This window comes from Varanus komodoensis, unplaced genomic scaffold (assembly GCF_004798865.1).
Source record: "Varanus komodoensis strain SLA01 unplaced genomic scaffold, ASM479886v1 scaffold7_3, whole genome shotgun sequence".
NCBI classification, from domain to species: domain Eukaryota; kingdom Metazoa; phylum Chordata; class Lepidosauria; order Squamata; family Varanidae; genus Varanus; species Varanus komodoensis.
In genome coordinates, this window is record NW_025336480.1 from 18,860,391 (window position 1) to 18,886,060 (window position 25,670).

At 41.3% G+C, this 25,670-nt stretch overlaps 1 protein-coding gene and 1 long non-coding RNA gene across 3 annotated transcripts in view; one reads left to right on the forward strand and one right to left on the reverse strand.

Moving 5' to 3' along the window:
• Window positions 1–20,400, forward strand: part of COMMD1 (copper metabolism domain containing 1) — a 97,677-nt gene extending 77,277 nt beyond the window's left edge. The window contains exon 3 of one of the 2 annotated variants that reach the window (XM_044454156.1): window positions 14,058–14,941. In XM_044454156.1, coding sequence (XP_044310091.1) covers window positions 14,058–14,090 — 33 coding nt within the window. In that variant the 3' untranslated portion in view covers window positions 14,091–14,941. Of the gene's footprint in view, window positions 1–14,057; window positions 14,942–19,152 lie in introns of those variants that run through there. The other variant, XM_044454155.1, reaches the window with a different exon arrangement.
• Window positions 20,401–22,397: 1,997 nt separating this feature from the next.
• The window catches only part of LOC123035713, a 10,925-nt gene continuing 7,652 nt past the window's right edge, over window positions 22,398–25,670 (reverse strand). Inside the window, exon 3 of the long non-coding RNA XR_006417004.1 lies at window positions 22,398–23,164. This is a non-coding gene — a long non-coding RNA (uncharacterized LOC123035713). The remainder of the gene's footprint in view (window positions 23,165–25,670) is intronic.

Here is a 25,670-nt window from a genome sequence, read left to right on the forward strand (position 1 = left end):
TTCAAGACTTGCCTGGTTCTCTAGCCACTCCAGAAATAAGCTCTCCCATCTCTCCTTTTTGGAGCATTATCTACAGTTCCTTGAGAGTTCTAAATAAAATAAAAATGTAAAAATATAGAAATAAACACAAATTTAAATGTAGGTGCACATATTACCTCTCCATTTACTTCCCAGACATTTAATTTGCACACATTTCACAGCCATTTACTTCCCAGACATTTGCTTTCTTTAAAAAAAAAAAAAAAAAAGGCTAGGAACCAAGCAGTAACTGCTCAAAAAATGGTGGGGGCAGTTCCTATTGCCCCTTTCTAACTCTCCTATCTTTCTGGAATGTTTGGAGAATTTGGGAAGTATTAAAAAGTTGGAGGACACTGAGAATAACAGTTAAACACTAATGGGAGAGAGTAATATCCCCCCACGTGCATGCACTTGGTGCACTTACTCCCAATTTTCAGTGCTTCTGAACACTCCTTTCTCTTACTGATATTTCTTTCCAGGTCCTTCACAGCTGTACACAAATTAGCCAGTAAGCAGCCTCATCTTATCAGTACTGATCTGAGATAGCCGTAAGTGCACAGGTGAAAAGCCCAACCAAAAAGAAAAGAAAAAACCCAGAGGCACTTAGTTTAAAAAAAAAAGCACTGAGGAACAGGTGATGGTCCTTTCAAAGTGGGATTTCAGCACCAGTGAAATGGCATTCGCTAGCAACTTCTCAAAAATTGAATGGCATGAGGTTTTTGCTGCTGCTGGTGTTGTGGCTGGGCAGCTTTCTAGCTGATCCCAGCAGCCCATGATGAAATTGCCCTGCCAGATTTAGAGGACATGGCAAACCACCATGTGTATCAAGAACCCTACAATAAGCTATGGATTTGTTCATGGAAAATAAACCACTCTACATAATCAGCACTGGGTTTGCATGATACGAAAGTTACCATGAAGGATCACCCAGGTGGATTGGTATAGGATTTAGGGCTTTCACAGCAAGAATGTCTACCTGCTCCCAGCGCATTTGTACAATTATCAAGCTTCCAGTTCTGGATCAGATCAAGTACTGCTGTCATGATACAGGTTTCACTGAGAACTTATACTCTGTACCATTGTCATAGTCTATGCTGAAGAGGCTCTGAGAGCGTACATCTTGTGCAAAAAGCTCTTAGTAGAAAGCTTGCCTACTGAAAAGGAGAGAGCCATGGCAATCTTGAAAAAGTAATTAAGAAGCAAGACAATAGCCTTAGCTATTGTGCCAGAAGAAATAATGTACCAATTTAATTCTAATTTGTGTTTGTTATCTAAAGGGGAGTAGCACACCAAATGCTTCCTTCAGATTTGAATGAACTCTCTTTTGCATGTTGCCAAAAGGTTCACTTGCTTATGATGCCTGATTTAATTGGTGTCCCCTTTTGCATTTGCATTAGGTTTAAGGCCTTTTCATTCCTGCACAAGATGTTTAATCATGCTGTTTGGTTTTAAAGACAAGGAAAGCTACTGACAAAAGTTTGCAGCAAGAAAAATCTCCTAGCTAAATTGAGTACCTGTCTATCAATGGTATCCTAACAAAAACTTCAAAATGTTGACAGCAAACAATGGAATGGGCCTGCCGTTGAGGAGGTCAGGTTATCTTCCACTTTGTGCAGGATCTGCTCTGGAACAGTGCTCTGCTGGTTTGTGTGATTTTAGTTTCTGTTACGTCAGTGCCAGCAGAATGTTCAGTGTTCCTATGTTAAAGTCACACTCAAAGAATAATAGTGGGTTGTTTTTGTGGAACAAAAAATGTTAACTGTTGTAAAGCATTTTGATAAATAAAAGTAGCTCCAACTATCTTAGTTTTTCCAGATACATTGGACTACAGTTTCCATCATGCCTTAAATGCATGGTTAGAAGGGATGGGGATTGTAATCCAAAGTATCAGGTTGTGCAATGTGGTTAGAAATAAAATGGTAGAAAACCAGGGATGAAGCCCTTTGATCAAGTGCAGGGATGGGCTACATGTTGCTTGCAGGCAGGAAAGGCAGGGAACATCTGGAGGCCGGGAAGTTCACCCAGCTACCCTTCACAAAAAGAAGAACGGGACAAACCTACCATGCCTTGGATCTTGTGCTTGCAATGATTACTAATAATCTTAAAATTACACTCCATCTATTCAAATTATATTAAAAGAATAGGAAATATATCACATTTGATGGTGCTCCTCTTCTGCCAGCAGTCATGGTAGGAGAAAATGTATAAAAAGAAAGCAATTCATTCTAAATGTTCATGAGCACCTGCTTCTCAGCTGCAAAGCACTTTATCTCTAGTCTATCTAGTTAAAGACAGGGAGAAGTACATGGCATTGGTTACACTTACATCCTGTGATAAAGATCCAGCATTTTATTCCTTCCTTTTTCTCCAAAAGGGGATTTTTCATTGTTTAATAACAAAATGGAGAATTTGTAAATAATAATAAAATGAAGAACTTATAGAACCTTTGAGGTAAAAACAAAACTGCTTCTTCACTGTACAGTGAGAGGAAAAAACAAGCAGAAGGAAGAAATGGGGTGAAAGCATCCCATAAGCTTTTTCTCACCATTGCTTCAAAATGGCTGATATAAATACTTAGATATTTCAGAGTAGACAATCTCTGTTGCAAATATATGTAGCGGAGAATAACAGAAGAAAATATCAGTGACATGGATAGGTGATGAATGTTAAAATGGCAAAAGGAAGTAGTGTGCAATTATGTATAAAACATAATCGAGTTTTTCTATGCCAGAGGATGTCATTGAAGCTGAAGAGGGCATAATTACCTTATTAGTCCTCATTTACTTCAAAATGCACTTTAAAATATTCACTAAATAAATTGCACAAGGCAAAGTGCCTTCTCAGGACTACCACATCATCCATCCTATTAGTTAGTATTCCACAAATAAAACATTCATTTATTGCTTAAGTACTTCAAACTCTATATATTAACAGTCTAAGCATGATGACTAGAAACAATAATTTACTATCCAGTTACTGTGCTTCACTTCAAGGAATAGTCAGCCACATGGTCCTGCGAATGACAGATGTTTATAGCATGTGGCTTCACAGTGAGCTGGATTTACCATATCACTGCTACCTATATGTTCACTTCATTGTAGTTAAACTTGCATTATTATGTGCTTCGTGCCACAGATTATAATCTCTACTATCTATATTTAGAAACGTGCAGTTAATTAAACAAAACAACTATAACGTGATAAATGATCAGTTACCTATATTTAGCCCAACACCATTGTAAGGGAAGGAAATGCAGCTGTAAAAGGAACAGAAATGTGCATTGAATTTTTCACAATGACCTAATATCTGTGTAGTCTCTATATTTATACATGTGGGAGGGGGAGAAATCTAGACTTGCACCTGTTTCTTCATTCATATTATTTTATAATATAATATAGTGCCAAATTGAAAATAATTAAAACAACCAAAAGTCTCTTCCTGAAAAGTTTTGTGAATCACAGTAACCAGCTTCTTGATTGGATAAAACATGTAGCCAAAACTCTTAAATTAATAATCTGCACAGATATCATGTGAACTGTCCCAAAGCTTTCAGCCATTTCTCACAGAGCCAAAGTGATGTGCTGGTATTCTACCCCTTTCCCTTCGTTGGTTTCTCTGTGCACAATTGCATAGTGCACATGTGCCACTATGCTTGGAAGTCAACATTTTTAATCTCTCACTTACTAAATTGCCTTGCCATCAAGAACACTGCCCCAGGAGGCCACAAATTGCACTTCAGTGTATGCCCAGTGCATGAAACAGGACATTTTGAAAGTATTGAAGAAGGTGTGTGTGTGCTGGATACAGGAGCAAGTATAAACATTATTTCCATTTGTAAAATATGCTTAATTATTGTATTCTAAGGTTCAGCCTTGCAGAAAGTGAAAATATAAACAAGTTACTTCTTATGTCTATGTGAGTTGCAAAGAAAACCTGTACAAAGTGGTGGTTAGAATGTGGGATCTGGATTAGGGAAACATGGATTCAAGTGCCTCCTCATCCATAGAACTTGTAGGCTCACATATCTCCCTGGGTGGCTGTGAAGAAAAAGGAGAATAACACAGATAATAATTGCTAACTAAGGTATTTATGTGAAGGCCAAGATAAGAGACATTATGTAAGTAATCAAATATGAGCACTTGTAATCCTGTTTGATTAGATATGAGTCGGAGGCAATCCAGCAGGACTCTACTGTTGGTGTCCCTGCTAGCCAGGTGACTTACAGACCCCTAAACCAAATGCCAATAAGGTTCAGCAAGGCGCAGATTCATTTGGTTCCTTTATTCAGCTGAGAAAAGCAACCAGGTGTCAGCTTCCCAGTACACAGGCAGGAAGCAACACACCCACATTCCACCAACTCATCCTTCTTGTAGCTTTTTTCCTTACTTTTTCTCACACAATCTCACCCCCATTGCTCCTTCATCCGATCACCTCCCAGGGTCTGCCTGATCCTTTGCCCAATCCCCTTGTGGGGTCTGCATGTCCACTGCATGCCTGCCCTCGTGGAAGAGGCAATCTGCATCCAATCCCTTCACAAGGGGAGCGTGATCACAGCGTGCCAGGCCTTGCGTAGGGGGTCGTCTTCTTCACACTACCCCTTTTGTCTTACCTTATCAACATTCCTTTGCCTCCCCTTTTTCTTCTCCAAAGCAAGCAGTTATACAGAAAGCAAATGGTGTTTATTGAGCTAACCAAGCTTTCATGCAAACAGCTTTTTACAAAAGCAAATAGCGTTAGTTAAGCTAGAACCAAATGACATTAGTTAAGCTAATCAGGCCCCTTCACTACTTGTTGTCTGCTGTGAGCAAGTCCTTATAGACTTGACTTTGTGTGTCTGCTTCCAGCCTCTCTTGTCCTGCTTGCCTAAGAACCCACCAGCCTTACCTGGGGCAGAAGGTCATGTGAGTGGTCAAGGCAACAGGAGAGGCTTTATCTCCTTGACAGAGCACCTTTTCTCATCACAGTTGGTGAAAATGGATGTGAATAGCTTCATATTCCAGCTGAGGCTTGTAGTTCCAGTTTCTTCTTTGAAGAAAAAGGATGTACCAGAGAGAAGCTGGAGTATCCTTCTGCATCACCTCCTCTTTCTCCTATCCCATATAGTTGGGGAGATGGCAAGGTGATAATGCTTGCTTTTAGCAGTTGCTAACGTTCTGCACTCGCTTGCTAGAAACATGTGCAAACAGGGCCCCTTTCCACACATGCTCCGGGAGCGTATGCAAAGGCACCATGTATCCCTAGCCAAGGTATACATTTGGTAAACATTTATCTATATCACATTAATATACTCACTTTGAAAATGACTTGATTGTTGTCTATAAACAATCGTCACTCAAATCTACAGCCTGTTTATGTTAATACGAAGTAGTACACACAGGAACCAGTGTGTTTTGTCTGGGGACAGTTTTGAGTAAACAGCAGAATTCTGTTTTATTTTGGATTTTTTCCTCAGAAATGGGGTATGGGAGAATCTGAAGTTGGTTTCTTCTTCCCAGGAACTCTTGGGTGTAACTCAGTACCTGAAGCTCAGTGCCTGATAAAACTCGATTATCATCAGCCCTTAAGACTGTAAGCAAATGCAAACTGCAGTTTATCTCCCTTCAGAGTTAATTCGGGCTACTCCCTTCACTTTTTCTGTTCTGTTCCCTTTGCAGTGGGGGGGGGGGGGCTGATAAGTTTTGAGCCTGCATGTCATTTTGTGACCTTTGAGCTGGCCCTAATAAAGGTATTATGCTAATATGGATTTTAGCATTTTTTCTTACTTTTCAAGTATGCTCTGTAGTTCAGCAGGGTTTAGTGGTGGTTGTTGAAGAAACAGAGCCTTAAGTCTCTGTGTATATGTACACCAAATTGCATGGATTTGTGGTTGATCTCTACCCAGAAAATATAACTCCTGTTTAGAGTACTATCTTTCATTTCATGATCTTACCATGTCATCACTATTAGTGCTGTGGAATTTTGAAGTGTCTGTGTTAGTATTTTTCTATTTGTACTGAAACATCCTGCTTTAAAAACCTACTAAACCAAGTCAATTATGGATTAACAGTGTCCTAGCAACACTGAGAAGGAGCTATTCTCAGTGGTTATAACAAAACGCTCTTTTTCAATCATGTAGAGAAACATGAGATGGAAAATCACAAATGTGAGGCTATTCCTTCCTTCCGTCCTTCCAGTTATTTATTAGCTTCTGTTCAGGAGCAGAAGTCACAAAGTGCCCCAGACCAAAATAGAAACAATACAGCAGTCAGCAGAATATGCAGCCATATAATACGGATACAAATAAGTAGATACATGAGAAAAACTGGTTTAGCTCACACAATGATTCTATGATTTTGTTCTGTAATCAGAACATAAGAGACATGCTTGATCAAACCAGTGATCCATTTATTTAAAACTTTTCTACCCTGTCCACCATTAGTGTCTTCAGACAGCTTACAGTAAATCTACTTCAGCATTTTGATCACATTTAGTGAAATGCAATAGTAAAAATAAGAGTTTAAAAGGCTTTCTGGAAAGCTGAACTGAGAAGGCCAAGAGAATGTTAAGTGGAAGAGAATGCAGTTCAGGGCCACCACCAAGAAAGCCTGGTCTCCTGGGCTTGCCAACGTAACCAATTTCTGTGGCTGCTACATGAGCAAAGATCCTGGTGCAAATACCCAATTACAAGTAGAGTCAGATGGGTTTGCATTACTCCCAAATTGTCCATAACCATTTAATGTCTTGAAAGTTAATACCAGAACATTGACTTGGGCCTAGAAAGGCAATGGTATCCTGTACAACAGGCACAAATATTGTGTCATATATTCAGACTTTCTGGCCTCAATTAGCATCTGGCCAGACACATTTTGAACCTGCTGAAATGTCTAAGCCACCTTCAAAGACAGCCCCATAGAAAATGCAGTGCAGTGGTCCATTTTGAAGATAACACAGTCTTTGCTAATCATGGCCACTCCAGATGGACAGCTGCCATCTATGCCAGAACTGGTAGAAAGCATTCCTGTCCATCACTGTTCCCTGAGCTTCACCAAACAGCAATGTGTTCCCAGGCAGCTAGAACTTTACCTTCCATCAAGGAAGCTGTTACTACCAGTGACATCCAGATCGTTCACCCTCCTCTGGCTGTAATCACCATGATGGGCAATGATGCAGAGAATAGGTGGTGGATCCCAGCTTCCAAGTAACTGGTTCACATTCTCAGCTTGCAAACCTAAAAGATTTCCATGACAACATAATTAGATGTTGCTCTTGGTACCTTTATCTTCGACTCTGTCATAGTGATGACTTCCACTTCAGTGCAAATTCAAGCAAAATCCCAGCTGGTTGCCCTGTCTCCACTATGTGTGCCCTTGGATTTCTATGTAGAATAGAATTCACCATCCAAAAGAGCTCAGCAAGGCTTGCATTATGTAGCACTGAGGTTTGTGTCAGTAGCTTACAACTTAGTCTAAGCATGTCTAATCAGAAGTCCTGCTGAGTCTAGATAAGTGGGACTTGCGTCATGCTTCCATGAAAGTAAGTCCTTTTGAACTTAATGGAGCTACTGAATAGCCATAGGATTGCACTAAACCTGCTTAGATTTCCAGCCTTACTCACTGCAATACTTCCCATAAACTTGACAACCCCTCTATACTGTCAAACAGCTTTAATTTCATGTTGCCAGTGAATGGCAATTGCAGTGTATTTCACAGAATTTGAAAACAGAATAAATGTTTGAATTTTCTTAGAATAAATGAATCATTCATTTCTGCATTAACCCCACTGAAATTACCCATACTAGTTTCTTTGAAGAGAAACACCAAGTGTCGGGAATAGGATAGTGTTTATACCTACCCTGCTTTACATCCTGATTTCTTTGTTAGAGCATATCTCCTATCTGTGTCGCCTTACCAGTTAAGATCAGCTTCAAGGCTCCTGCTCCATGCACCATCATTTCATGAGAACCTGGCTAGGAGCAAGCCTTGTAGATGTGGCCTCAAGCCAAAGAATGGTCTCCTGGAGAAATTCACTAGAGTACTTTCCTCCTGACATTTAGAATAGGATGTTAGAAAAGCACTAAATGGTGGGAGTTTTCCTTGTGGTGTTTGCTTACTGCATGGTTTTAAAAATAGAGGGTTCAAAGATGGCAGTATTATTTATCTGAAATAGACACACAAAGGAAGTAGATGTACAGCAGAGTCAGGCAGGGGCAAAACTTCAGCCAGTGATCAGTCTAAGGCCCTCCTGAATCACTGAGATCTTTAGCTGCTATCTGGAGAACTGTATGGAAGGGAATAAACCAGTCTGCTGGGGCAAAAAATTCTTTATCTTGGGTACCAAGGCTTGGGCGAATGGGGCGGCATAGAAATTTTCTAAATACATACATACATACATACCACAGCAGAGAAGCTTTTTCTCTTCATTTCTATTAACTGCACTCCAAATGATTGCAGAACACACAAAAGTGCTCAGTGGTTCGGCAAGATCATTTCGGAATCCAATCCATTTAGGCTTTAAGATAATTGCTAGCACTCTGAATTGTTTCCATAATGAAACAGTTAAGTTGATTAAAAAAGAAAAGGAGTCACACACTCTAAAATCAAAAGCAAAAAGAAAAAAGACAAGAAAAGCCAAATGTCTTGATGCTGCACTTTTTACCAGCCTACACTTTCCAACTGTTGTAGAAGGCAGCCCTACACAGAGTTCATTCTTGATGCAAGAAAGAGATGTGTGACCTTGACCAGATCTCTGATCTCATCTCCCTCCCTCCCCCTCCCCCCTCTGTGTGTGTGTTTATTCATTATATCATTTATTCACTTTACTGCATTAGTACACTGCCCCAAAGCAATGCTCCCCAACCTGCTGAGGCGTTCCATGACTGGCTTATAATCGAATTATCATATTAATCCAGATCCCTCTTTTCCTTGCTCTAAGAAACTGCACATTCATTCAGATAACATCTGCTTTAACAGTGAGATTTCCCCTTTGCTGTAAACATTTTTGCTTGCAGAAGAAACCCCTTTACAGTTTTGTGTAAGGAAGTTTAATGACTAGTTGCTCCAATACAGCTGCCTTGCTTGCTCTGGGTTGCTCATTCTTGGAGACTAACATGGCTTTTGTTACTGTGAAATGCATGAAAATGAATGAGAGATGTACAGGAATCATTCCAGTGTGGTTTCTGAAAGAACAATTGCCTGCAAATTTGCTTATGGATGATTGGAATAAGTCTTTCGAATGCTTTGTATCTAATGCCTTGCACATGCTAACTGGAGCTGAGCCTCAGAAGGAAGTTGCTTTGAGTGCTGGTAAATAATCCTCCTTTGATTTAAGGGCTGTAAAACATTACATTGAAAAATTCAGTAACTTAATATCATAAAAGCAGTGAAATTAAATTTGCAGCACTGTAGCAAATGGAAAGCCTTCCTTGTATACCTGGACTTGCTGCAGTCCCTCCAATCCTTTCTATTTAATTTTCAATAGGATATGATTGATTCTTCATTAGAGGAATGAAAGGAGAAGTTTTTCCCCGCTAACATGGCACAGAACCTGGAAGCCCCTTCTAAATTATGTAATACCAATACAATTATGGAAAGCCAAAGGATACTGTGCATGTCTGGCACTTCAGCTCCTCTTCTCTTCTCTTCTCTTCTCTTCTCTTCTCTTCTCTTCTCTTCTCTTCTGTCTCCCCATTGGAAAGGGATAATTGAAAACATTTTCATTTTAGAGATTTAAAATATTATGTTTCTGGACCAAGGACTCTGTAATGAACAACTGATATTTTCTCTCTTATTATTGTTGTCAGTTCTGTTTCCAAGAATGTGTCACAAGAAGAACATGTCATTTCCCACGACATTCATCTGAAAAGAGTAATTTGACAACAAAAATATAAATGTTATTGATCTTTATTATCTTACAGGAACATTATGGTCTGTTGTTGTAGGTTCAGAACAATTTCTTAGATTACAGTAAAACCCCTGTATCTGCTGTTTCAGTTACCACAGTTACATTTAACTGCCATTGACTACCGTCCGAAAAATTTAAATAGAACATTCCAGAAATACAGTTTGGCTTCCACATTCACAAGGGAATGTAGGACCTCTGAAAAAGTGGGAAAACTGCAAATATCTCTAGGCCCCAACCTTTGACTCTTAATACTGTTGACCATACTTGTGCTGTACTGCCTCTCCCTCTCTCTTCTCTCTCTCAGACCTTGGTCTGATACAGCATGGCTTCCCTTCTTCATTTATTGCATTCTTATGTTCTGATTCCCCGCCCTCCCTTTCACTCACCTCTTTGCACCAAAGAACTGCTGGAGGGATTCCCATCTCAGGATTGGCAGGGCAGGAAGGCCAGCTTTGGAGGCCCTTCCTCTCTCCCCTTTTGCTTCCTCTCTCACTATGGTGATGATAACTTTCTGCAGTAGTCCACAAAACTCCAAATTTACTTATTGATGGCAAACTTGCAAATAATCAGATCTATGAAAGTCGAACCCACAAAAGTAGAGGTTCAATTATACAGTAAATATTTATAAATTAAATTGTGCGCCATTCTAGTAACATCATGAAATTTCATGTATTCCCACCTGTTGTCCAGTATATCCATGCTGTATATGATACTCAGCCATTAGTCGCTTTCATTTTTCTAATTGTTCGATTTTATCACTAGTTATTGTTGTTAATGTCTTATCATGCCTAATTTATAAATTAAACTTAATCATAAGTATATACAGCATGTATACTATATAGTGTTTGCTACTATTCACATTTTCAGGCATCTACTGGGGGCTTGGAATCTATCCCCATGGATACAGTGGCCCTACTGTATATCTCTGTATGTATTCATAGGATAAGGTGATATGGCCCAGAACAATACTGGTAAGTAGTTAGAAAAGACTAGGAGAAATGTCTGTGGATGATATGGGTATCTCCAGTACCAGGATGAAGATTCACTGAGCAAGATGAGTGGATAATATGACCAGGCTGAATGCCCGTGAGGTGTTCCAGGTAAACAGATGCAGGATAGGAAAGAGGGCCTACAACCTGAAGTAAGCCTTAAGTAGTTATAGGGTCAGGATGAACCTTTAATGAGTTTGTTGCAAAAGTGGCTAGGTCATTCCACATCCATTACTTTTTATAACTGTTTGCTGCTGTCTATGCGCGAAGGTCTCTTACTGTTCCTAGGAACCAGTCATCTAGAAGCCAGTCATTTGTTTCAGTTCTTTGTGCTTTTAGTGAGCCAGCAGATGCCTTTCCAGGTTTGCTGCCTTATTTGGTCTTAATTTCTTTAAGGCCATTTCCTATAACCACTCCTCCTGAGTCTCTTTACTCCTACTTTGTCTTTTTCTCCTTCCTCTGTATTTGCAGAATTCAGGCTTTTAATCTGTGTTTTGCCTTCTCCCTCCTTTCATTTATCTCCCAGTTCTTGACTCTGTGAAAGAGCCCTTATCTTAATTCCCTTTTGTTCTGTGCAGCTAGCCCTAAATGCCACAGGCTCTTGTCACAGGATAACCAGGGAAACCCATGAGTCAGATGCAACTGAGCCAATCAGATTGGTGCTCCATCACATTTTCTTTGCTATTGTCTAGCTTTATTTAATGATTGCACACTCCTTAATCTTACAAGATAGTAACAGACCTTCAGTTAACTGCAATGGCATTATGTAGCTGTGGAGGCAACCTGCTGATTTTTAATAACTAGTGTGGCACATTCTTGAATTGCTTCACAAAACTCTAGTCTGCTACTTCTGAGGTTTCATTTTTAGGATGTGTCTTGAACAATATGCAGTATTTGTTTGTCCTCATAGGACCAAACGGTACTATTCCTCTGGTGTGACTAGGAGGCTGAAGTGGAAGTCTTGTCAAGAAGATGGTACTCATTCCGTATGGATCTGTGTGCTTAGCTCTGGTACTGAATTGGAAAAGAACAAAAGACACATTATTTTTTAGGATGGCTTGTTGTCAAGTTGCTTATTATAGTTGTGTATGTCTGTGGTGGAAGGGTTGCATCCGTTTAAACTAACAGCAATGGCTTTGCAACAGCAACTAGGCAAGCCTGCAGGGAAAAGAAACTGAACTGCAACTAACAGTCTCTTGAGGCATACATATCCCAAGATGGGCAATGTTTTCACTTCCAAGCTAAGACACCCATTTTCCAAAAGCAGAGTAGAGTGGAACTGATTCAAAAGCACATTCTTTATATGTCATTCTTGCAGAAAGAGCCAGTATTCCATATAGACAGCAAAAAGTCATCTACATCAGTAATTCCTAAAGCAGCCTTCCCCAGACTGGTATCCTCCAGATAAGTTGAACTGCAACTTCCAGCATGGGTGTATTTCTTGAACGGTGTACAAGTGTAGAGTATATAGGACCTAAACACTTTAGACATGTAGACCCGTTAGAAAAACAAATGGATCTGATGTGTAGTTCCAGCTCCCCACACTGCAAGCATCCACATGTTCTTACAATACCACATATACAAATCCCCTTTCACATGTCTCCCCACTGCAATGGCCAGGCAGACCATTTGATCTGAAAGACTGTCCACCCCAGGCTCTGGCACACTCATACTTCAAGATCACATCCTTGATTCCTCTTGTCTCATAGATGAGGCATCAGTGCAAAATAATGATTCTGCACACCTCTCTCATAGCACAACTAAATTGAAGGGACTTTCCTACATTACCTTTCAGCTTCCAAAGAAGCCTACTGGCTCAACAAGGCGCAAGTCTAGTCTTGGGAAAACAGCATTCCCCAACCTGGTGACCTCCAGATGTCTTGGAGTGTAAATCCCAGCATGGCTGACTGAGGCTGTTAGGAACTGTCAACACATCTAGAATGTTCCAAGTTGGGGGAAGCTGACCTATGAGGCCTAGACTGTATTGCAGGTTCAGAGTAGAAAATATTTCTGTTGCAGTGTATTCCAGAGCTATGAAGCAGAAATATTTCTTTGCCGACACATCAAAGCTCTGAGAATGGCAACAGCACCACATTGGGACTATTTACACTTTTTGCAATGAGGTAAAGCCAAAAATAATGAGGCTGAGGAGAATGGATTGCATTAGGCAGCTTTGAAACAATGTGTAGAAAAGCAGCACTTTTTAAATTAATTGTTACTTCTTCAACACTGAACAGGTTTAGAAAGGAAAATAATTGTAAAACAAGCAACCTATATAAGAAAGGAGTCCAGAAAAACATCTGGATGTTTTATATGTTACCCAGTATGATAAATATATTATAGAGTTGGGCTCTGTCTAAAGTGGTGAACTTGTTATGCTGCAGTTATTGGAGAGTCTAATGGGGTTATCAGGTAAGAGAAGCAAGGGTCCCTGGAATATGCTTTTGCAAAGGGCGTCTGTCTCCTTTCAAAGCAATGTCACCAATAAAATGTGGGAGGCTAGGAAACTTGGCAAGGGGAATGAAGATCTGTTTTGAAGGCTTTGATAAGAAACATATTTGACCATACCAAAGCAGACAGCATTTATCAATCTGGGAAAGCAAAACCGACAAGACTGACTAAAATAGCCTGTCACATTTCCTTGTCTACTCTAGAGGCTAGGCTATGGATCAAGGCATTTTCTGCTTGCAGTTGTATGTGTACTTCAGCTAAAAATATCTTACTAGCACAATGGTCTCCCCCTTCCCAATGTCTCACCTTTCATAACTTTGAACATTTCTCCCTATCCACTAGTGAGATTGTTATGTAGATACAGCTTTCTTGTGTAGATTCTTTAAAAAGTCACTTTGAAAGCTTCTTGAAACTTTAAAGCAGAGTATTCATGTTCAAAATAAATAATTGAACTAGTCAAATATGACATAATACTACTTATTTAGCATCCTCCTTGCTTTCGCAATAGATTTTGGCAGATATTGTAAGGAACTGTCTTCTTTCAAAGAAGTAATCTAAAGAGGGGCATGGCAAAATGGATACCTAGTGAGTCTACTCTTATCTGGCAGGCAAGTTAACAGCACTTTTACAGTTAAAATAAAAATCATTACAAAAAAATAGCACTGGAAAAACGATGATGTAGCATGGAGACAAGAATGAAGCTTGCTGTTCTGTTTTCAGCAGCAGGACCCAGTGAGTGCTCCAGAGTACTGAGAGTGAAGACTGTGCCAACATTGCAGTCAAAGACTCCGAAAGGCAACAAAAACGCAGGGGTCCCTAACTTAGAGGAAGAAGGATTTACAATTCCAACAACTGAGAGTGGATCTGGCAAAAGAATAACAAACAGCTTTACAGACCGTACTATTCCAAATTATTCTCATAATTGACAGACATAGAAAACATTGCTAATGTTACAATTAGTTTAGTTGGTTTAAAGAAACAGGGAAAACTAATACATGGCAGATTTCATGGGCAGAGAAGACTGCCTAAATGTTACAATCAGAGGCACAGAGGAACAGGAGGAAGCCATGGAACTTGACATGGTCGGTTGTGTAGTAACTTGGGTTTTTAAAAAAATCCAAATTTCTCAGAGTGTTACAGAAAGGGCACACAGGGGGACCATGATATCAGCCAGAGACTTAAGAGTGTGTTTTGCATGGTACAGAAAGAGAGGGGAGAGCACTAAAACAATTTATGAAACACAGAGCACAAGGGGAAGAAGGTTCTGATTTTTTGGAACTTTAGCAAGAAGACTTTACAAAGGAGGTGAGCCTTCCAACCTTTTATTGAAATGCTAAGAAACACTGCAATGGCATATAAGTGGAGATACCCTTCTAAGATGCAAGAGAAAAAAGATGGGAAAGTGCTCACAGCCTAAATCAGAAAGCAACTGTGCCTAAGCAAAATACCAAGAAGTATACTCTTTAATTCTCCTATCTTGATTACTTTCCTTTCAACTTAAACAGGTTGTGCCACTTATATAAACTGTACTGTGTCATGGAAAGCCACAGGGCTTCTCCCTGATAAGCCATGATGGTTTGTTTACCACTGTTGATTTGTCATCTTGTCTGAACCCATCCATGGCATTTCACCATGTTAAGTTTGGTCTTTAGAAACCATGATAAAGGTTGGTTCTATGGTTTCTCTGTGCCACCATGGTTTGTCATGTTGTCTGAATCCATGATCATGGTTTCCATTGTCCTGGCATGCAACTACCACAGAGTCCTCTGGAAGAGTGGCCACTGCAGGACCTGTTCCAGCCATCCAGTCTCTATGTATGGACCAGCGAGGAAGAGGCAGGTGACATAGGCAGGAGTGATGCACCTTTGGATTGAATTTCAGGTGCAGTAGCTGAAGCAATACATGCCAACAGTGGGAGGACTAAAGGGGAAAAACGGAAATCATGATAAAGTAGAAACCACTTGATTGTCAGGGAGAACATGGTAAAAAGACTGCAAACCATGGTGAATACATAGGGTTACTTGTTGTGTGAACAGAGTCAGTATCAAATCTCTCATTTTTTTTAATGTCTAAAGAAGAAAGTCCCTCTTTTTTCATCTCTAAAGTAAAAGGCAATGGGAACAATAAAAATCCCTTTGTGGGAACACAATGAAAGTATAAGTTTCCTGGAACAAATTTCTTGCTCTTGTTCCCCGCTGAACCACCCAGAATTCAGTGATTTGAATAAATGCAAGTAATATATAAACTGGGAGGAAGGGAAATACACAGGAATATCATGAAGGAAGGAAGTCTAGTTCAATAGAAAAATTGCGGGAGAAATTAGATACAGAAAGGAACTGGTTTCATACAACACAAATGCAAAACTTTGCTTCAAAACTAATACAGTGGAATGGTGCAGCCCAATTCCTTTTCAAAAATGAATGTGTTAACTCACACTCTAAGTGTAAAGGTTTCATCTCTTGTATCTATTGCCAGCTGGTCACATGGCATAGTGGAACAGCAAGAGGATTAAATGTAGTTGGGGAGACTGATATTGGGGAACAGATTGCAGATATACCATGGAATACAATCTACCTAAGCATGTTTCATCAGCAGTTAGAGAAACATTTTTGAAATTAATACATAGGTGTTTTCTGGAACCTGTGAAACTCTTGTATTAAAGCAAATATTTCCCCCAATCACTGGAGAAGCTGTCAGATCAAAGGAACTTTATTCCATATGCAAACATGTATAGGTATTTTGGAGAGGCATTTACAATTATATATCTTTAAAAATCATGGAGATCTATTATTAACTCTTCCTTCTGTTCCTAATAATACACAAAAGCAGCTGTTACATAAAGACCAAATGTTATTCAGTGTAGCAAGAATGGTTATAGCACAATACTAGAAGACAAATATGGGATGCGGTGTAAATGGATGCTTTCTGAAAAATTGTGGAAAATTGTGTGAAAACTTGTGTGAAAATTGTGGTAGCTCTTGTGGAAAAATTAACACAACATAACCATTTGATCAGAGGGATAATCCAACAGGGCTTGTTTTTAGAAACATGGTTCTCCCTCATTACATAATCAAGGCAGGGTCTGCAGACCAGCATCCACTAAATGCACGGGCCTATTTTGAAAGATTGTGATAATTAGGAAGTCAAATAACTGAAAAGTGATATTTTTGGCTGCAACGGAGCTTAAAGTCTATTCTTTCAAGAGATCCTAAATCATGTTAAGAAACAGCAATGAATACTGTAATAGAAGCTGTTTGTGTATATATTTTTGTTGTTATATAACATGGGTCCTCAAACTACAGCCTGCAGGCTGGATCCGGCCCACCCTGCCCATTTATCCAGCCCGCCTCAGAGGATTAACTTGCTCAGAGAAAACAATCTCTGAGTGACTCCAAAAGCTCTGAGCTGGCGCAGGTGTACTTGGTGGGGAGATGGCTGCGATTGCGGTCAAGCTTACGCAGGGAAGATGGGCGCGATTGTGGTCATGCTGGTGGGAGGGAGATGGCTGCAATCGCGCCCACCTTCCCTGCACGAGTGCACCCGCGATCACGCCCGCCTTCCCTGCACGATTGTGCTGGTGGGGGTGGGGAGATGGCTGCAATCACGATCACACTCATGCAGGGAAGACGGGTGTGATCACGGTTGTGCTGGGAGGGGGAGATGGCCGCAATTGTGCTGGGGGTGGGACATGGCCATGATCGTTCCCGCCTTCTCTGTACGAGTGCAATCATGTCCGTCTTCCCACCCCATAGCACGATCGCTTCCCCACCTCATCTTGGGCTGCTGCTGCAGCCCAAGTGAACAGAGCAAACATTTTTTAATTTTTTAATTATTTTTAAATTTAATCATTTTAATCATTTTTATTTTATTTTTAATTATTTTTATTTTATTTTTAATTATTTTTATTTTATGTTTAATTAATTTTTAATGTGCAGTATGCGTAGGAATTCGTTCATATTTTTTTCAAACTATAGTCAGGCCCTCCAACAGTCTGAGGGACAGTGAACTGGTCCCCTGTTTGAAAAGTTTGAGGACCCCTGTTATATACGTTTTGTTTAGTTCTCAGATAAAATATTTACCAAAATAAGCAGCAGCGAACTAACCCAGAAGCCAATCCTTACCATTACTTTCATTTTCCAATTAGGGTATTTGCTGTGATCATTATTTAGTGCCTTTTACTATCTCAGCCGGTGGTCCATACATTCACCCCCATTTCTTAAAATATTGAACAGACTGCTAAGACTGATCTGATCTGCAGCATGGGAATGTACTAGAGGGGAAAGTTGCAGCTGCCATTTGGCTGGCTGTTCTTCAGCTCTCCAAAGCACAGCTGCTCTGCTAGAACACAAAGGCTGGCAACCATTTTCATTGCTCTCCAAATCTCATTTTCTCCAACAAAGCCATGGACTGCTTTCAGCAGCTCTGTGTGTTTTAATAAAGGTTATCAGGTAGGGTTCCTCTCATAAAACTATCCTCAGCCAGTGTTGGCAAGGACAGACTCATGAGAGTTTAGGGGTTTCATCTTCAGACTCTGACCACTAGAATTCCAACAAGGTGAATAGGGCATCCTCCAGGATTGGTGGTGTTGCCATGGGCACTGTGGGAGTGCCTGTCAGTTTTGCATGATTTAAATAAGCTACAAGCAGAGTTCAGAAGCCAAAACATACAGGGGAGGAACTAGGACAATGGATTATCATTCTCAGCTTAATAAAAGATGGTTGTTGAGCTGGGATTGTCACATGTGAGCTGGCCTGATGTGTTCCTGGGAAGAACAGAAGCCACTTAACGGTATGTATCTGGTTGTCCGCTCTCAGTGTTCCCAACACAACATCTCTTTCCCCCAAGCTATCCACCCACCCTGTGCATTTTTTTCTAACACTTTCTCTCGTTAAATGTGAACGCTTATGTAAGAGATGTTGTTTATGATGCTAGTTATGTTTGTCATTTCAGTTAGAAAAACTGTTAAACATAGCCTGGCTTGTATGGGCAATTTTGGTTTTGTGCAGGCTTTCCTGCTGCTTATTCACAGTTCTCAGGGAACTGGCTCTGAGGTTTGTTTTTTAAATCCCTTCATGCAAAATTGTGGTTTGGACTTCTTGTCAGTAAATCCTTCACTATAACTTTCTCTTACTGCTTCTTTCTTAGAAGCACAAACAGGTTATTTCTGTAACTAACCTCCGTACATACTGATTCCAAGTGGTATAAGCAAATTCTATAACTTGCAGCCTATCTTCAAGGGTTCTCTAACTATAGTACAAGGTATTTATAAACTTTCAAGATAGATTTTGGACTAAAAAATTGTCTTCTGTATAAATAAAAACCCTTGATTGGCAGCGTTATTCTGTCCCTTGGGCTACTATTCAGAACCTAATGAAACCTGTGCTGTAACTAGTTTGCAGGATTTTTGGTTTGGGGCTTGACTGTTCTGGTGTATTGTTTTCTAGACTGCCTCCAAGGCGATCACAGGTTTCCTTGGAAGTTTATCAGGAGTTCCTAAATGAAAAGATGAACAATGGAATGCAAGGTTGTCTAAAAAAAAGCTTGCCTATCAGTGCCATTCCCGCACAATACACATCCATGGGAGACTGTCAAAATGAATTCTTGCCTGTAACACCAGTTTATTGGGCACAAGTAAGGTTCAAGAGATCTGACTGGTACCCCATGTGCACAGCTGAACACTACCCACAATCCTTTCCCATACACAAGGAATTTGTGGCAAATGTGCAGGCATTCTTCAACAGTCAAACGATGTGAGCAAGTTTTCCTGAAAGTAGAAAGTCTTTAACCAAATGCAATTCTTACTTCTTTTTTCCAGGGATCTGAATTTTTGACTGTGGAGTTTGATGAGATGAAATTGAATCACATGCTGAAGAAGCTTTCCGAGATTGAAGAAAGCATAACTTCTCTGACCCAATCATCCTAGTTTTTGAGCTAAAACCATGTCTGACTCACAAAAAGTTTGACTTCAGTAACACCTATTAATTCTGTCAGTCATCGTGCTCATTGCAACTGTTTTTGACATTCCTTCTGTTGTGTAAATATTGAGATAAAGAGACAAAAACTCAGGGCAACATGCAATAGAAACTTGCAAATATAATTATGTGCCCATTAAAACCAAAGAGCATTTAGGCTTTAGTAAAGCCTTGCAGAACAACCAAGGTGGGGTGGGGATTTCTATAATTTACTTCAGTTTTGTCTTCTAGAGTAATTGAGACCAGGAACAGGAGAGTTAATTGGCTCAAATAATGGAGAATGTTTCCAAAAAAGAAAAGAACTGTAAGTTCTACAGATTATAGTGCAGAGCAATCCAAGACAAGAAACTCGGTTCAGTCCTCAGCTGGCACTGCAGTGTGCATGCTGAAAGAATAGGTGTGTGGCCCTTCCTTCCACAAGCAGGATGTTTCGTGTGGCACAAGTACTCCAAAGGGGCCTTTGTATGTGTTCATTGGCTCAGTTTACACAATCACTCAAACTGTCTTCCTCCTTTTGAGGAAGAAGAAGTATGGGCACGAGGGAATCACACCTGCCAGCTTTCTATGATGGGACACTCCACCAAGTCAGTTACGATGCTGACTCCTGGGTCTATGTAGGCCTTCACATTCTAAATGAATTTCTTTTATATATTCACCAGCATGTGGGAGTTCACAACTAGAAACTATAATCAGACTTGTTATAACCTACTGGGGGAGTAGGAGAGACACACAAGTGTATTTTGACTTCTTCAGACATGAAGAAAACTCAAATTCCCATGTGGGAAATAATTCTCACGAAGGTTAATAGGTTTCACTTCAGATGAGAGAGCAAATGAACCTCAGAAAATGATTTTGGCATGAAATGATTCATTTCAAGATCAATGCATTCTTGTATACTGCAGAGCTCAATGAAAATGTACCATGTATGGGCAGAATATTAAAATGAAATACTATGAACTACAGAACATCTTAGTGATTATCATACTGTCACCTGTTTTTGCATACGCATTTGATCCTGTATTGTTGTTTTTTAACTGCTGGGTTTTTCTTCCACGCCTCTTAGTGGAATACATATAAAAGTTTTAGCTAACTATTGTGTGTGCCAAGTTTTTTGTTTTACCTTTCAAGTTACTTTTCTTGTAATACAGAGCACTTGGGCTCCTCTGCTGAAATGAAAATGTGTTTTTGCCCCTATGTTTGATTCTGTTCCTGCTTATTCTAAGAATCCTTGGTGCCAAAGAAAAAACGAGCTGTTGTATACTTTCAGATGAGACATGGAATTGGTTAGCTTGGCTTGAACTGCCTAGTTATGGTGGAGCCCTGGAGAAGGTTTGAACAGAGCTCTGAGGAAGTTGCTCTGCACATAAAAAGTGGTACTAATCTTATAATGCTCTTAAACTCAGTTAATGGCACACATTTCTGTCCCCATGATTTATTTTGTTCTTTAATTCATTGTTGATCCATGTAAAGAACAAGGAAGGGTTTGCTTCAATTGCTACGGTTTATCATAGTTTTGTAAATTCTTCTGCTAAATCAAAATTATATCAAAGGTCCTTTAGAACCAGGGGTGGGAAATCTTTAGCTGGATTCTAACTCCCATTATTCCTGACCATGGCTGTGGCTGATGAGAGTTAAAGTCCAACAACATCTGGAAGGACACAGTTCCCCTCTCCCGCTCTAGAGGGATATTGATAGCAACCAATAATATTGTGATGCTTTAATAAGTATCAGGTTGGTGTGGTTCCTATGTCTTGACAAGCAATTCTATGCAATTTCCACTGTGTGTGGTCTTTTAAAATGGATGTGGCTGAAAGGCAATCAGGCTCACAGGATAACCCTCTCCCATCCAACAGTTCCTTCCCTTTCAGTCCTCCAGGTGGTATCCCAGGAGGCACCACAGGGAGGGCTTTTGACAGCTGTGATTGTGAACCAAGTTTATCTTGCTGTGGCTGTCAAACAGTCTGTTGTACAAGTTGGGCTTATCCCCTGTAGCACAGCAGAGAGGACAGGAGCTGGGCCTGCTCCCGAGAAGACTGCTTGCACAGGATGGGGGTGACCAATCCATGCAGTGGGGAACCAGCTGGCCAGTGCTTCAGGACAGAGCTCTGCCTCCCTCCATGAGCACCTGAGCAAAGCTGCTCCCATGTGTGGGCAGCAGGGGTACAAAGCAGCTGGGGGGGGGGTGCGGGGGGGCAGTGTCCAGATGGAGCCGCTCAGATGCCTGCTGGCCATCACTCTTCCGTGAGCAACTCACTGCCTCACTGGGTTGTGTGCTGCAGTGGGTTCCCCTGGCTTCATGGGCACCAGCTTGGAAATGGCTCTGTGCCAAGCAAGCCGGGACCAGTGCTGCCTCCCACCCATCGCTACGGCCCAGTTGGATTTGGGGCACCTTTCTAGAAACACAAGCAAGAAGGGGGGTGGGGGAATCCACTGTGGCACACAGACCCAACCAGGCACCTCCATTGCCACTGGCACCTAGCTGCCTCTCACCTGCAGCTGACGCAAGAAGGGCAGCATGGGGTGCCCCAGCCGGGCACCACCACACAGCTGGTTCTCCCCTCATTTGCGCATGCCTCGCCCTGGTGCACATGGAAGGGCAGAGGGGACTCAGTTGAGCAGTGCTGCCCCTCTCTGCAGTGCTGCCCAGAGGACCCTTGCTCCTGCCGGGGGCTTGCACGCACAACCAAGGAACTGCACTCTGGTGAGCAGGAGTGGAGGCATGGGGGAATCCAGCCTGTGCACTGCTGCCCAGTGCATCCTTGCTGCTCCTGCTCGTGGGAGTGGCGGCAGGGGAATCAACTGCGCAGCTCGTGGGCATGGTAACAAGAAGCAACTGCTCTTCGGCCAGTGCCCTCCAACTGATTGTTCACTTCTGCCCCAGAGAAGATCTTTAGACAGGAGGCAGGAGGGGCAGGGATGCCTCTGACAGCCGCACCAAATGGCAGCTGTCACTTGTACTCTCTTGTTAGCTGCTTGGCAAGCGGCTCTAAGGTTCTGGCATTGGGAGCACCACAAGTGTGTTTTCCAGTTCAGAACCTGTTATACCAAAAAAAAAAAAAAAACCTTACAGCAGACCATTGCTTGTGCTTGTGTTTCTCAAAACCAAACATACCACACTGACGGGGTTCAGACAACAAGACAGACCAGCTTGCATTTAAAAAAAACCCCTTTGTCGTGTTGTGCAAATCCACCCACTGCCTTGACAGGTGGATTCAGGATTTGTAAGGATACTGGAACAATTGGGTGTAGAGAGAAAATTTATTCTCCAGCACAGACTAAGTTCTGAGGAGGTGTTTCTGTCAAGAGGTTTGCAAAAAGAAACATTTGATGTTAAGTCGCATATTTTAGTGTTTTGTGCCCTCCCAAAGAAAATTACACTTCTGTGACTTGCCAAAGAGCTGTGGCAGACTGGAAGAGCTGTGACAGACTGGAAGCTGTGGCAGTCTTGGGGGGTAGGCAGTAAAATTGGCAAAGGCAGCAGCAGCAGTAATTGCATGGGGCACACAAAAGGCCTCCAAGAGCCATGCCTGGCGGGCAGGTTGCCGCATACTTAGAGCACACCCATTGAAATCCATCTAACTAGTAAGTCCTGACCTTCTTAAGTCCTGTTGTGTTCAGTGGGTTTGTTCTAAGCATGACAGTGTCTGGATCTGACCCCTTGGTTTCCTTGATGGTCAGAACTGGGCCAGTGTGCAGGCCAGAGGTTGGCAACCCAGTATTCAGCATAGTCAGAACTGCCTGTGTCAAGTGATTGTGCAAACACATGGAAGGCACTAGATTGCCTGTCCTTGATGGCGCTTGTGCCTTTTGATGTTCTAGAAGAGTTGAGTATGTCTTCAGTTCTCTGCAAGCTTCCTACAAAGAAGTAATACAATAGGATATTTCAATAATTTGGCATAATTTACATAGTTTAAACTGTCTAGAGAATCTGGGTGCTTTTTCTTTCCTTATAGCGTTTACTGCACACAGCCCGGAGTATTAGATACAAACCAGTGCACCAAGATGTTTCCCTTCTTTAGTTTCCTGCATCCCTAGGAAACACACATTGCTGCTTGGTGACTCAATTCAAACAACCTAAATTACTTGAATGAACACTTTGAGTGAAACAATGAAGAGTAAACGGAAATGTAAAAGAAATAAACTAGAGGCAGATGTCAGAAAGCAGCATTTTACACATTCACAAAAATATATCAAATGGCTTACCAGAGGTTTGCTTACTAAAGAATGACAAAGTGATTTCCTGAAGGAAGTATAAAGATTCCTATAAGTCAGCACCAACAAAGTAAAAGCAGTTGGCTGAGCATCGTGAAGCCTTTGATTTAACTCTTTTGGCATGGGGTTGCATGTTTGCTTTTCAGGTGAAAACTCCATTGAGCACTGAGTTAGTAGAATAAACTTTGCTAAGCATTCTCAGTGCACAATTCTACTTTCCACATCAGAATGTCAGCCTCTTTTCAAACTGCAGGGGAATGGAAATTAGGCCATAATGCAGTATCTCCTTTGAACACAGATATTGGAATGGAAGATGGTGCAAAAGTCAAGTCCTCGTTTTCTTGTTGAGTCACAAGCCTTAGCTTAAAGCCTGTAGCAGTTGGGACATGAGGACTATGCAAGAGGCTGCCAAAGGCAGAACAGAGTAAGCAGTTTGGGGTAGGGAGAAAGTATGGAAGCTGAGTGAGCTGCCTGAGCAGAAGCAGACCAAGCTCTCTCTCCCTGCTTGACAGTTCACTGAAGATGCCACAAGGAAGGGGAGAAGTGCAACTAGGAAAGGAAACATGGGCTGGTGGCTTCCCACTCAAGTCCAGGACATTTATTCCTTCCTGAATAATTCTCAGCATTCTCTTTTTACAATTGCCTCAAGCTGAATTAGTGTTTCTTTGCATTTTCTCCATCCAAAGATCACCTTAATTTTTTTGGCGAGGTGGGCAACAGTCCGTCCCTTACTCTTCAGCCCTGTTATTTCTACTCACTGTGTTTATCCAGAGGAATTCGATCCTCATATATTGTTGCTGATGGTGTTGTTAGTCGCGAAGTTGTGCCTGACCCATCGCAACCCCATGGACAACATTCCTCCAGGCCTTCCTGTCCTCCACCATCCCCTGGATTCCACTTAAGCTCACACCGACTGCTTCAGTGACTTCATCCAGCCACCTCATTCTCTGCCGTCCCCTTCTTCTTTTGCTTGCAATTGTTCCCAGCATTAGGCTCTTCACCAGTGAGTCCTTCCTTTTCATTAGGTGGCTAAAGTATTTGAGTTTCATCTTCAGTATCTGGCCTTCTAAAGAGCAGTCAGGGTTGATCTCCTCTAGGACTGAGGACTTGGGTTGATCTCCTCTAGAACTCGCCTTGTGGTCCAAGGGACTCGCAGGAGTCTCCTCCAGCACCACAATTCAAAGGCCCCAATTCTTCAGCGTTCAGCCTTCCTTATGGTCCAGCTTTCACAGCCATACATTGCAACTGGAAAAACCATAGCCTTGACTATACGCACTTTTGTTGGCAGGGTGATGTCTCTGCTTTTTAGTATGCTGTCTAGATTTGCCATAGCTTTTCTCCCAAGGAGTAAATGTCTTTTAATTTCTTGGATGTAGTCACCATTTGCTGTGATCTTGGAGCCCAGGAAAATAAAATCTGTCACTACCTCCATTTATTCCCCATCTGTTTGCCCGGAAGTAAGAGGACCGAATGCCATAATCTTAGTTTTCTTAATGTTGAGTTTCAAGCCAACTTTTGCACTCTCCTCCTTCACCTGCATCAAGAGGCTCTATAGTTCCTCTTCACTTTCTGCCATTAGAGTGGTATCATCTGCATATCTGAGGTTGTTGGTATTTCTCCCAGCAATCTTAATTCCAACTGGTCATTCATCTAGCCCTGCCTTTCTCATGATGTGCTCTGCATATAAGTTAAATAGGCAGTGCAACAGTATTCAGCCTTGCCGAACTCCTTTCTCAATTTTGAACCAATCAGTGGTTCCATGTCCAGTTCTCACTGTTGCTTCTTGACCCGCACATCAGTTTCTCAAGAGACAAGTAAGATGGTCTGGTACTCCCATCTCTTTAAGAACTTGCCACAATTTGTTGTGATCCACACAATCAAAGGCTTTAGCATAGTCAATGAAGCACAAGTAGATTTTTTTCTGGAACTCCCTAGCTTTCTCCATGATCCAGCGTATGTTGGCAATTTGATCTCTAGTTCCTCTGCCTCTTCGAAATCCTGCCTGTACTTCTGGTAGTTCTCAGTCCACATACTGCTGCAGCCCAGCTTGTAGGATTTTGAGCATAACTTTGCTAGCATGTGAAATGAGTGCAATGGTGCGGTAGTTTGAACATTCTTTGGCATTGCCCTTCTTTGGAATTGGAATGTA